The sequence below is a fragment of the Chroicocephalus ridibundus genome, chromosome 3 (genome assembly GCF_963924245.1).
Source record: "Chroicocephalus ridibundus chromosome 3, bChrRid1.1, whole genome shotgun sequence".
NCBI classification, from domain to species: domain Eukaryota; kingdom Metazoa; phylum Chordata; class Aves; order Charadriiformes; family Laridae; genus Chroicocephalus; species Chroicocephalus ridibundus.
In genome coordinates this window covers 125,614,708-125,630,823 of record NC_086286.1, presented here as the reverse complement: position 1 = coordinate 125,630,823, position 16,116 = coordinate 125,614,708, and the positions used below count along the sequence as shown (strand labels likewise).

Below are 16,116 nucleotides of genomic sequence, written 5' to 3'. Positions count from 1 at the left end.
GGCCAGGCTGTAGGGAGACCAATGGATTCAGGATAGAGGGCAGGCAGGGCTGTGGGTCTGGGTGGTGGGAGCCCTGTGGGTCTGGGATACAGGCAGGGCTGTGGGTCTGGGTGCAGGCAGGGATGTGGGTCTGGATGGAGGGAACCCCGTGGGTCTGGGTGCAGGCAGGGATGTGGGTCTGGATGGAGGGACCCCCGTGGGTCTGGGATGCAGGCAGGGATGTGGGTCCAGCAGTATAGATAGCCCCATGGGTCAAGAGGGTCCAGGCAATCCCAAAGGCATGGGGCGGGCAGCCCCATAGGTCTGGGGTAGCGGCAGCATCACTTTCCAGGGGGTACAAACTGCCCTGTGGGTCTGGGAAAGAGGTAAAGCCAAGGAGCCAGGACAGCCGTGGATCCGGGGGGGGTACAGGCAGCGCCACTTGTCAGGGGGACACAGCCCCATAGCTGAGTCGGTCCTGGCAGTCGTGTGGGTCAGAGCTCAATGGACAGACCCATGGGCAGACGGACACATAAGGGAGAGAGAGAGACATGGAGAGATGTGTCTAGATAAATAGGCGTTTCAGCAGGTGGATAGGCACAAATAGGCAAATAGATATCGGAATAACTAGAAAGTTACATAAATATATGGATATATGGATATGTGGGTATGAGGTTATGTGGATATGTGAGTATGTGCATATATAGATAAAGGGTTATATGGATATGAGGGTATATGGATACTTGGATATGTGGATATATGGATATGCGGATATGCGGATATATAGGTAAAGGGATATATGGATATGTGACTATGCGGATATATAGATAAAGGGATATATGGATATGAGGGTATGTGGATATATGGATATGAGGGTATATGGATATGTGGATATGTGACTGTGGATATATAGATAAAAGGCTATATGGATATGTGGGTATGAGGTTATGTGGATATGAGGGTATATGGATACGTGGTATGTGACTATGTGGATATATAGATAAAGGGATATATGGATGTAAGGATATGTGGATATATGGATATGAGGGTATACGGATATGTGGGTATGTGACTGTGGATATATAGATAAAAGGCTATATGGATACGTGGATATGTGACTATGTGGATATATAGACAAAGGGATATATGGATACGTGGATATGTGGACATATGGATATGTGGACATATGGATAAAGGGATAAATGGATAGATGGACAGCGATACTCGCTGAGGTTCTGCACTGCTATGCTCCAGCATTTCCAGGCAGCTCAGCCCTCTGCCTAATGGAGGAGGCTTTTCCAGCCTCTCCCGCAGTGGAAGGGGCTTTCCATCGCCGTCACTGCCGGACACGAGTGGCTGTGCCCGGACCTGAGCCACTGGCGGGTACCCACCAGCCAGGGAGGTGATCTCACCGCAGGGTGGTGGCAGGTGAGCTCCACACGCGTCGTTTCTCTGTCGTTACCTCACAGCGCCCTGGTAATGACAGTAAAACCACACGCGTGGACGGTGCTGTGAACGGGCCACAGCACCCCAGCAGTGACGCACCCCCATTCATCCCCTCACCCGTGAGTGACACCCACCCATTCACCCCCGCACCGGGGGGCCCCGGGGATCCCCCCCTACCCACCCACCCATGACGTGCGCCCACAGGTGCCCACGCAGCCATTCATCCATCCTGGGGGGTGGTGGCCACGCAGCCCCTCTGCCCCCAGGGAAGCTCCCGCTTTGCTTGGCTTTCACAGCTCCCCACCACTCGAGAAGGTCCCAGATGGGGAAATGCAGAGCCCTGATATTTTAGGCTGAATTCGTTTGATTTTGGCAGGAAAACCAGAGCACATTGATCCATGGCGTGTCTTCAGTGTCTACCCTGGGACACCTCCATCCCCGGCAGCAGGGACCTGCCACACACACGCAGTGGCACAGACATGGGTGGCATCATGCAAGGGTGCGCACGTTCTCATCCTGTGGCTCCCGTTTTCCCTGAAATTCCTGGTCCTGGATGGGTTTCAGCTCCTGGCTCCCCCCAAATCCCCCTGGCACCAACCCTCCCGGCTCAGCCACTGTCCCCTCCTGCTGCGTCCCAGCACGAAGTGCTGCCCCATACACCCCTGTTCCATTGGTGAAAAATAAAAGAAAAAGAAAAAGAAAAAGAAAAAGAAAAAGAAAAAGAAAAAGAAAAAGAAAAAGAAAAAGAAAAAGAAAAAAAGAAAAAGAAAAAGAAAAAGAAAAAGAAAAAGAAAAAGAAAAAGAAAAAGAAAAAGAAAAAGAAAAAGAAAAAGAAAAAGAAAAAGAAAAAGAAAAAGAAAAAGAAAAAGAGAGAAAAGAAAAGAAGAGAAAAGAAGAGAAAGGAAAAGAAGAGAAAGGAAAGGAAGAGAAGAGAAGAGAAGAGAAGAGAAGAGAAGAGAAGAGAAGAGAAGAGAAGAGAAGAGAAGAGAAGAGAAGAGAAATGAAATGAAATGAAATGAAATGAAATGAAATGAAATGAAATGAAATGAAGTTTGGGGGCGGAGGGGGCCGTCAAAAAGGGTTTAGAAACGCCCCCGGAGCATCGCTGAACCGTGATGCTCTTTGGACACCCCTCTCCCGAGCGGTCATACCTGGCCTTTGGGGGGGGGGGGCGGGGGAGGGTTTAGATGGGGGGGGTGGTGGCATTTTAGGACCGTTGTCACCTTATAAACAGATGTGAGGTTTGTTTAGGAAAGTGTCTCTGAAGGTACGACAGGACACTGATAAGTCGGGGGGGAAATCTGGCAGCCAAAAGCAGCCCCCCCACACCCCGGCTCTGACACCTTCCTGCCCACACACTCCCCCGGCTGCGGCTGGGGGGGGTGTTGTCCCCGCTGGTCCCCCCCGTGTGTCCTTTGGGAGGGGGGGTCCGTGGGGGTGCAAGATGGTCCTGGAGAGAGGAATGCAATGCTAATCCCGGGGGGGGGGGCGGGGGGAGCCAGGATCAGTCCCCCGGGAGGGGGGACCGCTCCATCCCTCCCCCTAGTAGCCCTTCCACCGGGCTTTGATGCTGGGGGGTCGCCCCCTTTGCTCCGGGGGAGGGGGTCAGCAGCATCCCCCCCCCTCCATCCTCAACCCCCCCCACCCCCCGCCAAAGGTGGGCGGGGGGGCGGGTTTGGTGCCGCCCCGGGATGTCTCCGGGCTGACAGGGCTCCCCCTCCCCCGCCCGGCCTGATCCTGCCTCGAAATACCCCAAAACCGGGGGTGCAGCCGGGCCCAGGCTCTGCCAGTTTGGACACCCCCCCACCCCCACCCCCCCCCCGCCCCATTCCACTTCCCGGCCGCTCTACTGCAAGACAGCAGCGTGCGGCCCCCCCCGCCTGCACCTCCACAGCACCTATACCTATAGATATATACCTATATACCTATAGATACCCCTATAGATACCCCTATAGATATCTACCGCCCATAGGTGCCACCCAACCAAGGGCACCGGTATTTTGGAGCCCGGTTACTCGCCCTCGCTGGCCCGGGGTGGCCCGTCCCCTCCCTCAGCCCGTACTCCGCCCCCCCCGCCCCGACCCCTTCTCGGCTGGCAGCTAAGGCATGGAATAATTAAAATAATTTAAAAAAAATAAATAAAATTAAAAGCTGCCGGCTGCGTTTATCCCTTTCTCTCTGCTGAAACCACACTTGCTCGATTTTTTTTTTTTTTTTCATTTTTTAACCTTTTTTTTTTTCCCCCGCATTTTTTTAAAAATTCACTTTTCGGCACGGCCCCGCGGAGAAATTTTTCAATCAACTTTGCCCCTCACACACCCCCCTATCCACAACTCCTAATGTGTATTTTTTTTTTGTTGTGTTTTTTTTTTTTTTCTTTTTTAATAGTTTTTTTGTTCACTGCCACTCGCGGGGGCATCTATCAACAGCCGCGGAACTTTTTAACTCTAAAACCGCCGCGGAATTAACTTCGATGCGGGCAAAAGAAAATAAAATCCCGGCATTTTACGGGTTTCTTTCCTCCCTGGGGGACAAGAGGGGGCTGGAAAAGAGAGCGGAAAGGCCGAGATTTGTTCCGCAGGGTTATTTTCAGCCAGATTTCGTTAAATTCTTCGCTTTGCGGGCGAGCAAATTCCAGGGGGGGGAAAAAAAAGCTCCTTCGAGTGCGGAGCAGAGATTTTTTTCGCTGCGCTCTGCTGTGTCCCATCTTCTGCTGCTTTTTTTTTTTTTTTTTTTTTTTTCGGGATAAAAAGTCACTGAAATCCATCCCTCTCCCTCCCGGCTGTTAGTTTGCACCGGGTTGGGCTCAGCGCCTCACGGCACTGATTTTTTCGGGATGCTGGGCGCTAAGGACTGATATTTCCCCGCTGAAAGAAGCTGGATCCGACTGCACACACGCAAAACCCACCACGGGAATTAATTTTTTTGTGTGTTTTCTTCACAGAAAAGCCAAAGCCAAGGCAGGTCCTTGAAATCGTCTGTGCTCCTGGTACAGCTGCTCGGGCAGTTTTCATCGGTTTTAACTGGATTTTTCCTCGGTTTTATTATTATTTTTTTTTTAAAGAAAGCGCTGATATCTGATATTCAGTCGGAATTCAACGAAGCTTCAGCAAAACGCTGCTTCGCTAGAGAAAATCACACGGGATCTTGCAAGGCGTGGAAAGGGAGATGCGTGTCCAAAACCCTGCACATCTGGATTTGCAGCTGCTTTGAGGAAAGGAAAAAAAAAAAAAAAGACAAGACATCGATATATTTAATTCTCCTTTCTTTCTCTGCGTGCCGATAACCCTGTGTTCATAAGCTGTATGTCCGTAAACTTATATGTCCATAAGATATATTTTTATGTATCTATACACACCGCGTGGTATAAATTACACTATATTTAGGTATGGGAGTATATATATATTTATACGAAACACACGTTCCCGCGTCTAATATGCATTAAGTCCCGTCTATATGCAATATTTGCATTGTATGTATATAACCACAAACTTATTACCACAAACCTATTTCCCCCGTGTGCTTAAAGCATAAATGTCTCCGAGACACACAGGGGCACCGCTGCCGAAATTTCCCCCTGCCGTATTTATGCGCCTTGGAATTTTATTTCTACACGTGCCCCCCAACCACCTTCCTACCTATATTTGTGGATTTGCCCGAATTTAACTTTATCCGCGTTTTTAGCCTCTGCCGATGCCCGCAGGCATCCCCTCCACACACACCCCGGGATGGAGATCCCTTTTTTGGGGGTTTCCCAGCCCCAGAATTCCTGTGCCCTCCCCCCCCACACCTTCAAGTGCTCCCTTCGCTTTCTACCCCCCCTCAATAAATCGCTTTCCTCTCCCCCACATCCCTCCACCTCTTTCAAACGGAGATTTTTAATATCTTCAGAGATTTTTTTTTTTTCTTTCAGACCCCCCTAAAAAGCTGCTTCTAGTCCCCCCTCTCGGCCGGGTAGCACCCCCACATTTCCAAGGGGAACCCCGCAGGTGGGGTGTAGGAAATATTAAGGATGTGAGCGTTATTCCCGGGGAGCGGGGCTGTGGGGACCCCCCCACCCTGCGCTGCACCATTATCCTTTACACCCTCTGCAGCGCACGGGGAAGCAAGAGATGGGTGTCCAGTTTTGGGGGGGGGGACGACCCCAAAAAGGCTGGGATGGAGGGGAGGGCAGCTGCCACCTCTTCGCTCCGCTTGGAGCGTGAAGGATTTGGTGCAGGACCCTGGCGAACCATCCCCCCACCCGCCCCCCACGCCCGTGCAATATCCCCCAAAGAAAGGGGTTGCCTCCAAAGGGATTGGGGAGCTGAGGAGGAAGTGGGGTGTCTCCCCCCCACCCCCCCAAAAAAAAAAAATAGCCTTATAATTTCTGGGCACGGGTGTCCCTCCAGTGTGGGGGGGTGCGGAGCGGGGCTGGACTTTGCCTGCAGCGTTGGGCCGTCCGTGGGGTGGTTTGATTTTATTATTTTATTCCTTTTTTCCGTTTTTGTTTTTTTGTTTTGTTTTTTTTTTTGCACGGCAATGAGACCTGGCGCCCGGCTGATGGTGCAACAGATACCGGCCTCCTTTACCCCCCACCCCCCGCCCCCCTTCCCCACCTCTTTCCTCCCCCATCGCCGCCCACTTCCACGTGACGTGGGCAAACCAGTCAGCGAGTGGGACTGGGGAGACTGGCCACACTGGGGAGCCAAGGGAAGGGGGGGACACGGACAGACCCCCCCCCGCTGCCCCTAACCACCCCCGCGCTGCGAAGCAGGAGCGGGCAGGAGCCAGGTATCTCATAGCCCTCTGCCTTCCCCGCAGTGAGGGGGGGGTCCTGCCCCACGGCTTCACCCCCCACCACCCCTTGCCCCCCCAAAACACCGAAGGTGGGTAGCGCTTCTCTGTCCCCTCGCCCCTCCCCGTCACGCCGAGACCCCGGCGAGCCCCTTCCCACGGGCCTCCCCTGGAAGCGTCCTCCTGTTGTCCCCTCGGGCTCGATTTTGCTTTTTTGGGGGGGGAGAGGGGTTGATTTTTTTATTATCATCATTATTAAGGCAGGCGGGAATTCACTCCCATTTTTTCCCCTCCTGTGGATCCTGCTTTGGAGGGGTCCCGTGGGAACGCTCCGTCCTAGGCCGGTTACACGCACACGTTCCTCCATCCCCTGGGTTTCGGGGGGTTGGGGTGGAGCAGAGCTCCTTTAAACCCCCTTTTTTTCCCGGCTCGCTTCCATCCTTACCCCTTCCCAACGCTGCCTCCGGCTTCTCCCCCTTCCCTCCGCCGCCTCCCGGTCTCCTGCTCTCCTCCCCGGGTATCAGTCCTTATCTCCCGGTTATCTCTTCTGCTGCTAAATTCAGCCCGGCGGAGGGGTTCAGCCTGGGGAATCTGCTAGTTAAATCTAAATCAGTCCCAAGAGTTATTTCTCCGGCCATAATTCCCCCCGTCCCGTGCCATAATTCTCCCCCTCATCCAGCCTTTTTCCGGGTGTAAAATGGTTTTCTAGGATCCCTCCACGATCTGCAGAGAAAACAGCGTCTGCAGATCACTTCACGCCCTTCCCAGACCCTCTTTGGGATGGGTGATTTCATCCTGACCCCCCCCCTCACAACTGTTTTTTTGGGGTCTCGGCATTGCCACCAGATTGCAAGGCCTCCATGGCATCCCGCGGCCTGCGCCATGCCCGAAAACCAGCCCTTCCCCCCCAAAATTCCCCCCACACCCCCCAAAAGGACCCCAAATCAGAAACCAAACCCACATGGGACAAAGCACCCCCCTTGCTCCGTGTCCTTCCCCACCCCCGGACCCACGGCGTCCCCGGTCCCTAGTGGGTCGCCCCCGTCCCATGTGGGAAAAGCGATTAAAAACACCCGGGAGGGGGGGTTTGTGGGGGTTGTTTGGCGTCTGCTTCCCGCTCACAAGTGGGTCTGGGCAGCATTGATGGGGGAGTCCAGTTGTTAATGCCCCCCCCCTCCCTTTTTAAGCCCCTCCACGCGTGGCCGGCCGTTGGGGGGCTGCGGACACGCGTGGGGCGGGCGCGGGGTGGGAGGGTCGAGCCAGCCAGCCTTCCTCTTCCTCCTCCTCCTCCTCCCCCCCCCCCCCGCCCTTTCCCCACTGTCTGCCTAATTTAATTTAACCCCCCCCCCCCCCAGCCCTCCCCAGCTTCAGCCTCCGGGTCGCCTCCCCGCCGCCACATCAAACGCCGCCCCCGGGGGCCATTAACAACTTAAAGCACCGATCGTACCTGCGGGACAAAGGTTTTCTAGGAGAGAGCATCGCTCTGTCTCTCACCTTCCCGGCTGTGTAACCCCCCCCCCCCCCCCCGCCCCCCGCCACGAACTGCTCTAACCTCCTTATCTCCTCCGCCCCGGGGGGGGACACACACACACACACCCCGCGCCGTCGCCTCCTCCCGCATCCCCGGCCGCATCTCCCCCTGCATCCCCCGGAGGGGCTGTTGGACGGGGCGGGGGGGGGGGGGGGGGGGTGGAAAGAAGGAGAAAAAGGGGGGAGGAGACTGACCGAGGGTTTTAAGCAGCCCATCCCCATCGTGTTGGGGGGGGGCGGGGGGGGGCGGGAGGTGATGGATGGAGCCCGGTGGGAGAAGCTAAATCCAGGCGGGAGCTAAAAATCTCTCCTCCCGGAGGGACCCGGACTTCTTACTTGGGGGTCTCGAAGCGGCGGCCGGACCTGCTGAAGGTGGGGAAGGAGGGTGGTGGTGGGGAAGAGGGGAGGGTGGGGGGGGTGTGTTTTGGAGGAAAATTGCATCGCTGGTGGTGTTTTGGTTTTGGCTGGAAGGTTGTACCCACGCGAGACCGCTCCGGCCACCGCTCGCCGGAGGGGAAAGCTGAGCCTGGGGTTTGTCACCCGCTCCCCATCGCTCCGGATTGTGGCCGGGGACCCGGCTGGGGTTTGGGGGGGCCCATCGCGAGATGTACCAGAGTTTAGCCATGGCAGCTAACCCCGGCCCTCCGGCGTACGAGGGGGCAGGTGGCTTCATGCACAGCGCGGCCGCAGCGTCCCCCGTCTACGTGCCCACCACGAGGGTCACCTCCATGCTCCCCAGCCTGCCGTACCTCCAGAGCAGCGGCTCTTCCCAGCAAGGCAGCCCCGTCTCCAGCCACTCCATCTGGACTCAACCCGGAGCCGAAAGCGTCGCTTACAACCCCGGATCTTCTCACCCTCCTGTGTCACCTCGGTTCTCCTTCTCCACCAGCACCCCCATCCCCGCCACCTCTTCCCGGGAAGCCGCGGCGGCTTACAGCAGCTCCTTGAACCTTTCGGCTAACGGGAGGGAGCAGTACACCAGGGGGTTCGGCAGCTCCTATTCCAGCCCTTACCCGGCTTATATGAGCCCAGAAATGGCCACCACTTGGACTTCTTCACCCTTCGACAGCCCCATGCTGCACAACCTGCAGAGCCGAGGGACGCCCGCGGCCGCCCGGCACGCCAACATAGGTGAGTGCAGCAGCCGGGATTGGGGGTAGGGGAGGGAGGGTTTCACCCCGAATTTGGTGGGCAATTTGGTTTGACCCCAAATTTGAAGGAGAAATTCGGGATATTCGCCAGAGCCGCCCTCTCTGGCTGCAAAACCTGGGGGTCCCCACCGTCGTGTGGTTGCACACATACAAAATCACCATTTCAAAAGACCCTCAAGGACCACACTTTAAAAGAAAAAAAAAAAAAAAAAAGGAAGTATAATTTAATTTAGGCCCTGAGCAGTAAAATGCGATGTGCCGAACTCTCGCGTAAGGGCCTGCTGGCTCCACAGTCAGTTCCACAGGGATTCCGGGGCTGCGTTGGGGATGACCGTGGTTGTGCAGGACCACGATTCTCCATGGGCATGCATGCACCCCCTTCCTGGGCTTTCTTTAGGTGTAAAATGGGTGAAATTTGTTTGGAAAAGGAGGAAATCAGAGTTTGGCCCGTGAATCCCAGATCTTCCTTTTGGGCTATTTTATGTTATGTCTTTTTTAAATTTTTGGGAAGGGCGGTTAGGCTGGAAAAAGGGCAAGCAAAAGGAAATTTGGTGCTGAGGGGGTAGAGACGATGGAAAAGGAGGAAAAGAAATGCATCCACATTTATTATCACGCTTTTGGGGGGACTCGCAGGCACATCGTATCGACCCAGCCCTATATTTTGGCGTCTCCTTGCCCAAAAAAATCTCAGCCCTGACCTCTCCTGCCGATCCCGATCTCGGAGCCTTTCATTTCATTAAACGCCCCTGGCTCCTCCGACCAGAAATGGCTTAAAATATCACTTTATATTTTAGATGGTGGAAAAGGGAGAAAGGGAGGGGAGAAATGCAGGGCACATCTCTGCATCGCGATTTCATAAACTCTTTTTTCTTCCCCGCCTTCTCTCCATGAAGGTATTTCTGTCGGGGTCGGGGTTAACAAAGAACGTGATGAAAATTTGTCTGCAGATGCATTTTAATTTTGCGTTCTTTAACCTGAATTTTGGAGGGTAATTTTTCCCTCCAGTGCAGCAAGATTTGTGTTATCTTTAGCATTATTTTAAGACGCTAAAGAAAGGAAAGTTGGGCATCGGTGAAGGCTTGGCCTTGCCGATGCCTTTTGCTTTTCTTTGGGCATTATGAAATTGCTTAAAATGGGGAGCAGATTGTCTTTAAGGATAAAGTTTTGGCCAAGCAGGCAATGTTTTTGGGAAGCCACGTGAAGGTAGAAAGCGTAAGAAAAAAAGGCAGGATGAATCAAATAATTAAGTAATAACTGAATATTATCAACTAGGACATACGCGCATTCGTATTTGACTACCATGCCGTCTCTTCCTTAGGAAAAAAAAATACCACCTTTTTGCTTTTGCGATGGTCTCAAAAGGGCTCTTAGTAATAAAAATAACTTAAAACCAAAATAATGCAGATGAAAAATTGCAGTTGCAAAAATACCCGGCAGCTTTTAAGGTGCTGGAGATTGAGTGTAGTGATTTTGGCTTTTCAAGCCCTGAGTTAAGCGGCGGTTTCGCAGGTTGCAGCCTGTCTTTTGGTGGCAAAAAGTGCTTTTTTATCCGGGCTCCTAAGTCGCAGCGGGAAGCCGGGATGGGTTGAGCCGGTCCAGAAAATGTTAGTGGTCTGTAATGGAAGAGGAAGGAGCCGGGAGCCCCTTCCCTTCCAGCGCCGGGTCCTGGATTCGCGGCGTCGCCTCCGGCATCACCGAGGGCAGCGCGGCAGAAACCCGGGGGATTTATTAGCGGTGGGTCTGATTTCGCCTCTGCCTCGAATGAATTGTGGAAACAGAAATTGGGTTTAAATAAAAAATGTTCGGTTTTGGTAAAAGAAAAAAAAAAGAAAAAGAAATAAAAAAAAATCCTGAAATCTGAAAAGTTTTAAATTGGGGATTAAAATGGATTTTTTTTTTTTGGAAGGCAAAAGTGGTTGAAGGTCCAGACCTACCCCTTCCCCTCTTCTCCCGAAGTCGGGACGCGGCCGGGCTGTTCCCAACCGGGTCCCTTCTCGGCACCGGGATGCAGCCGGACTCCCCCCCCCACCCCCGGGTCCCTTCCCGACGCCGGAGGGACGCTTTGCCCAGGCTGCGGGTATTGAGGGGGGTGGTATGAAGCACATAAAAGCCGGCTGGTGGTTTCTGAGCGGGGAGAAGGTGTTGGGTTTGTTTTTTTTTTTGGATAAGCGAGGGTGAAAAGCCCCGATGGGCTGAAAAACTGAAAGATTTAATAGGAGGGAAACACCATTGTGGATTGCACCCATCACAGACCCGCCTCAATAACACATCCGAGCTCAGTCCCTGGCACGGTGGAGCCCAGGCTCCTTCCTCTGCCTTTCCTTAGCAATAAAGGTATTTTTATTCTCTGGACAATGAGGAATCTCAAGGTAGAAACACAATCCTTGCGCAAGGCTTTATTAAATCAAGGGATTTTTGCAGCGCTCTCGTGTCCCTCCAGTGATTTTTCTTCCCGGAGAACTGTCACCTTTGGATAGTGCTAATTGCAGAGCGCCCCTGGGATCATTAGAATATTAATTATTACCATTTATTTAATAACTAAGAGCAAGTCTCTGCAGGTGTAGCCGGCTAGGCAGACACAGATATGCAGTCTATGGCATTTTTTTTCCCCGCTGTGAAGAAATGCGCTTGGGAAAGTTTGGTGAAACTGTGTAAAAAGGTGATAGAAAATGGGAAAAGCAAGAATCTCTTTATTTCTGCTCAAGAAATAAAGAACTTATTGCTTTTTTTTTTTTTTTTTTATTAAGAGGAATTAAAACCTGTCAATGCAGCTCTGTGAGGGCAGCCATCCTCTGGGAAGGACGGCTGCGTAAATCACATGGGCCTATTTGAAAAACTTTCCCTGGAGTGAGTTCAAAATGCCAAATTTGGGCTTTTCAGGGTAACTTTGGCGAATGATTTCATTCACCTGAAGGGCAGGATCAGACCCTGCGGCTGAGGCCGTGAACTTGCTCCGGGCATCGCCTGGGATGGGGCTACAGTGAATTCCCGACTTAATGAGGCATGAAAAGGACCGGCTGCAAAGTCCCCCCTTTCAGGAGACTTCCCTGCCAGAGCCGAAAACCTCTGGAAATCTGTCCCAAAATTAGCACAGATGGGCAGTTTGCCCCTTTCCCCTTCCCCGGGTGGAGGGGAGCGGGGATCGAGGGCGGCACGGGAGCTGGGGGGAATCCATCCCTCTGCCTCCTGGATGTTTCCAGGCTGGGGATGGAGGGCCAGATCCTGCTTTGCCATCCTCAGCCCCTATAATTTGTCTTTTCACACAAAAAAACCCCCCAAACCAACCAGCGGGGTTTTTCTTTTTTTCTTGGCACAGAGGAGGCTGATGGGGCTGTGGGCATTTCTGCTGGGTGCTCTGCATTTTGTTTGGACTGACTCGAAGTCAGGGTTCCCCGAACAGGCACCGTTTGAACACAGCAGCAGCATCTGGGAAGATCAAAGCCCGGAGCAGACGCTGCTGGGTTGGAAAATGTCCTCTCTGCTGCTGGTGGGGGAGAGATGGTGAATCAGATCTTAAGCTTTCCCATAGGGATGCTAAGAGATTTGCCCTGTAGCGTCCCCCTGGCCGGCATTCCCGGTGACTCATCAGCATTTGTTACAACTCTCTGCCCTACAAGCAGCCCCTGACCTTCCCCACGCACCTAAGGATGAGTTGGCCGCTCCCTGTGGAGCAGCGGGCGAGGGGGGGAGCCCAGAACCTCTGCTGTCCTGCCCTTGGAGGGATGGGGCTGCAGGATGGAGTGGTGGGACCTTAGGATGGAGGGATGGGGCAGTGGGATGGAGTGATGGGACCGTAGGGTAGAGTGATGGGACCGTAGGATGGAAGGATGGGGCCGTAGGATGGAGTGATGGGGCCACAGGACGGAGGGATGAGACCGTAGGATGGAGCGATAGGGCTGTAGGATGGAGGGATTGGACCTTAGGATGGAAGGACGGAGCCATAGGATGGAGGGATGGGACCTTAGGATGGAAGGATGGGGCCGTTGGATGGAGGGATTGTGCCATAGGATGGAGGGATTGCGCCATAGGATGGAGGGATGGAGATGTAGGATGAAGGGATGGGACCGTAGGATGGAGGGATGGGGCCATAGGATGGCGTGATGGGGCTGCAGGACAAAGAGACAGGACCATAGGATAGAGTGATGGGAGCTTAGGATGGAATGATGGGGCCATAGGATGGAGTGATGGGGCCAGAGGATGGAGGGACTGGACGTTAGGAAGGAGGGATGGGGCCATAGGATGGAGTGATGGGGCTGCAGGACGGAGGGATGGGGCTGCAGGACAAAGAGACAGGACCATAGGATAGAGTGATAGGACCTTAGGATGGAAGGATGGGGCCATAGGATGGAGGAATGGGGCTGTAGGACAAAGGAATGGGAGCGCAGGATGGAGTGATGGGACCTCAGAATGGAGGGATGGGACTGTAGGAGGTGTCTGTATTTTGCACAGGACCCTACATCCCCCGTTTTGCATTTCTCACCTCGTCTCTGCCGGCGGGGAAGCTTGGCCCAGGGCTTTGTTCCCCCCCCCCCCGCCGGTTTCAAGCCGCCGTCTGCTCTCCTGCCTAATTTAATTGTCACCCATCAGTCTGGGACTCGGGATGAAACCCACGGAATTAAGGGATGCAAGATCAAGCTCAAGCACACAAGTGATTATTACCCGCACAAATCCCCCAAAAGGGTATTTTAAACTGTAAATACAGCAAAGATAGGAATAAAAATATCCCCAACGTGGGCACTATATCACACTCATTAACAATATGGTTCCTTCATTGAAAACTGCTTTATTACCGAATAACCGAATACCGAATAACCGAAAACACTTTATTACCGAATACAAATGCATATGATGCATAGAACAGCCATGGCGTAGTATACAATATGTTATAAAAGCTAATGAATTTTTGTCAAGCGGTAAAACTTAATGTGGTGGATGGTGGCCCTGAATCTGAGACTTTATTAAGCCAGGATTAACTATTTTTCTCCTCCACACACGCATTTGCGTGCGTGTCTTTGTCCCTGGAGCGATAACAGTGATTTTTTTTTTTTAAGAGACAGCTTACATTTTGCTCTTTCTGTATTTCTTTCCATCGGGTTTTGGGGGAGAAAGAAGCGAAACCCTTGGAAATAGATGAGGGTTTATCTGGTGTTTCCCCAGGGAAATTGGGCCCGATCCTGCTCCCTCCGTGCTCCTCTGATGATGGAGAAACCTTGGCTCGGCAGGCAGAGAAATAATTCCCAAAGCTGGTTATCCCCGACGCAGCCGGGTATTTTTAATGGGGCAAATTATCTTGCTCCCAACAAGTGTAAAATTAAGGATGCCTTGTGGAAAAAAAAAAAACCAACCACAACAACCAACCTCCAGCCAAGCGCCAACCAGCAAATAAAATCCCAAACCGGGTGAAAAAGCGGCAGCGTGGTGAGATGAGCAAGTTTTGGCACCTGAAGGTCGGCAGCCTGTTGCGGCTGAAGCTGCTAAAATACAGGTGGAAAAATGCAATTCTTTCATAGAATCATAGAACGTGAAAAAATTTTTAGGAAAATCCCATATAAATGAAATTTTTAGAGTAGTCCTCAAACCTGCAGAGACCTTGTTTCTCATCGACGCAGGGCTCCGGGCTGAAATTTTTGCTCCTCAAGCCCGGCGCACGTAGGAAAAATGGGATTGTAAATATATTCTGTCCCCTATATAATGTATCAAGGAGGTTTTCTTTCCCAAATTCCCTGCCCTGGCACCCCAACCTGCTGCGTCCTTCCCTCCCTTACAGTTCCCTTGCTGAAAAGGAGGGGCAGAAATGGGATATTTGTGGGTCTCCCCCATCTCGGTGACGCTCCTTGCGGGGGGGCACAAGGCGGAGGATGGTGGGGGGGATGCAGCCGAACATCTCGGGTCCTTCCAGCCTTTTGCAACCTTGTTATAAAAAGACTTAACGAAGCGTCTGCCTCCCATTTGGGGCTCACCCCTGGCTGCGAAACCAGGCGGGGAGCCGTGGCCAGAGCTCAGATTTGGGTTTAAAGCAGCCGGTTTTGCTCACGCTGAGAAAAAAAGGCAGAAACGCAGATTTATTTGGGTTTTTTTTTTTTCTTTTTTTGGCTGGGACAGACGCCCCAGCCCCGTGTTACGGGGAGGTGTGATCCCCGAATAACGCGATGACGCTGCCAACGGCAAGGTGGGGTTGTTATGGGCAGGGTTTGCTTTGGGGCGGGGGGGGGGGGAAATGGGGGAAAAAAAAAAAAAAATGTGTGTAATTCTGCCCGTGGGAGTGCAAAAAGGGGAGATGGGGAGGGCCAAATATTCACCTCGTCGATGGGATCCCGAATTCACGCTGCCGTCTGGCAGGAAGGTGTAAATACGCCTTCGGCGTGCGCGTGCGAAAAGCCGCTTAAAAAGCCAGGGAAATATCCGAGAACATGGTCTTACCTCCCAAACTCACCCGAACTGTAAAAGCAAATTTCATCATGAGGTTGCATTGATTTTTTTTAATTTTTTTTTTTAAATTCATTTTTAGGGGAATAAAAAAAACCTTTTGGGTCCCATCTGTGGGGCAAAAACCTCGCGGCTGGCTGTGACAGCGGCAAAATATTAAAAATTCTCCGGTTTTTACAAGTTTTCCCCACGTCATCGGTCGCGGTGACCGGTCCAAGCTGTAAATACATCTGTAATGAGAAATTAAACCCAATTATCTGCCGTGCCTGAGCAGTGAGGTCTTTCCACCCGGGTGCCCACACGTGCGTGACAGCGCTTGAAAACAATTCCATCAGCGCTGCCTTCGCAGCGGCTGCTACGAGGGGTATTAAAGGCTCTTTTGAAAATGAAAAAAAAACCCCCAAACCACGTTTGCACCGCGCCGAGCCGTTGTAAGGCAGAAATGGGGGCGGGGGGGTGTTCGTTGGTGGTTTTTTTGGCTTTTTTTTTCCCCTTGCAGTTTTTTCGGAAGGTGACTTGCTGCGGGCAATGCTGGAGTTGGCAGCGTTTCCCCCTGCGATCGCACCCTTTTAAACACCGGTGGGTTTTGTTTTTTTTTTCCCCGCTGTTTTTTTTTTTTTCGGATTTTCTCAGCTCCCCCCCCTTCCCCCCCCCCCCCCCCCAAAAAAAAAAAAAAAAATAGAGCAGGGAGGAGGGTGGGTGCCGGGTCTGCCAGGAAAGAAGATCCCGGGCAGAGATTTTCAAAGCTGGACGTCGATCCGACCCCGCTGTCGGCGCTGAAATATTTCAGCTTTCAGGTTTTTTTTTT

General features: G+C 52.6%; 1 protein-coding gene and 1 long non-coding RNA gene across 6 annotated transcripts in view; one reads left to right on the top strand and one right to left on the bottom strand.

The window, feature by feature from the left end:
* Positions 1-3,782: 3,782 nt before the first annotated feature.
* Positions 3,783-7,864, bottom strand: LOC134513653 (uncharacterized). Of its 2 annotated transcripts, none has more exons than XR_010070478.1 (3): positions 7,754-7,864; positions 6,647-6,805; positions 3,783-4,629 (listed from the first exon to the last, which is right to left on the bottom strand). It is a non-coding gene; the product is annotated as an uncharacterized LOC134513653 (long non-coding RNA). The 2 variants fall into 2 exon arrangements; XR_010070479.1 differs by lacking the exon at positions 7,754-7,864 and adding an exon at positions 7,649-7,722.
* Positions 7,865-7,969: 105 nt separating this feature from the next.
* Positions 7,970-16,116, top strand: part of GATA4 (GATA binding protein 4) — a 32,194-nt gene continuing 24,047 nt past the window's right edge. For 2 of the 4 annotated variants that reach the window (XM_063330682.1, XM_063330681.1), the window contains exon 1: positions 8,129-8,862. In XM_063330682.1, coding sequence (XP_063186752.1) covers positions 8,337-8,862 — 526 coding nt within the window. In that variant the 5' untranslated portion in view covers positions 8,129-8,336. Of the gene's footprint in view, positions 8,104-8,128; positions 8,863-16,116 lie in introns of those variants that run through there. The other 2 variants (XM_063330684.1, XM_063330683.1) reach the window with 2 other exon arrangements.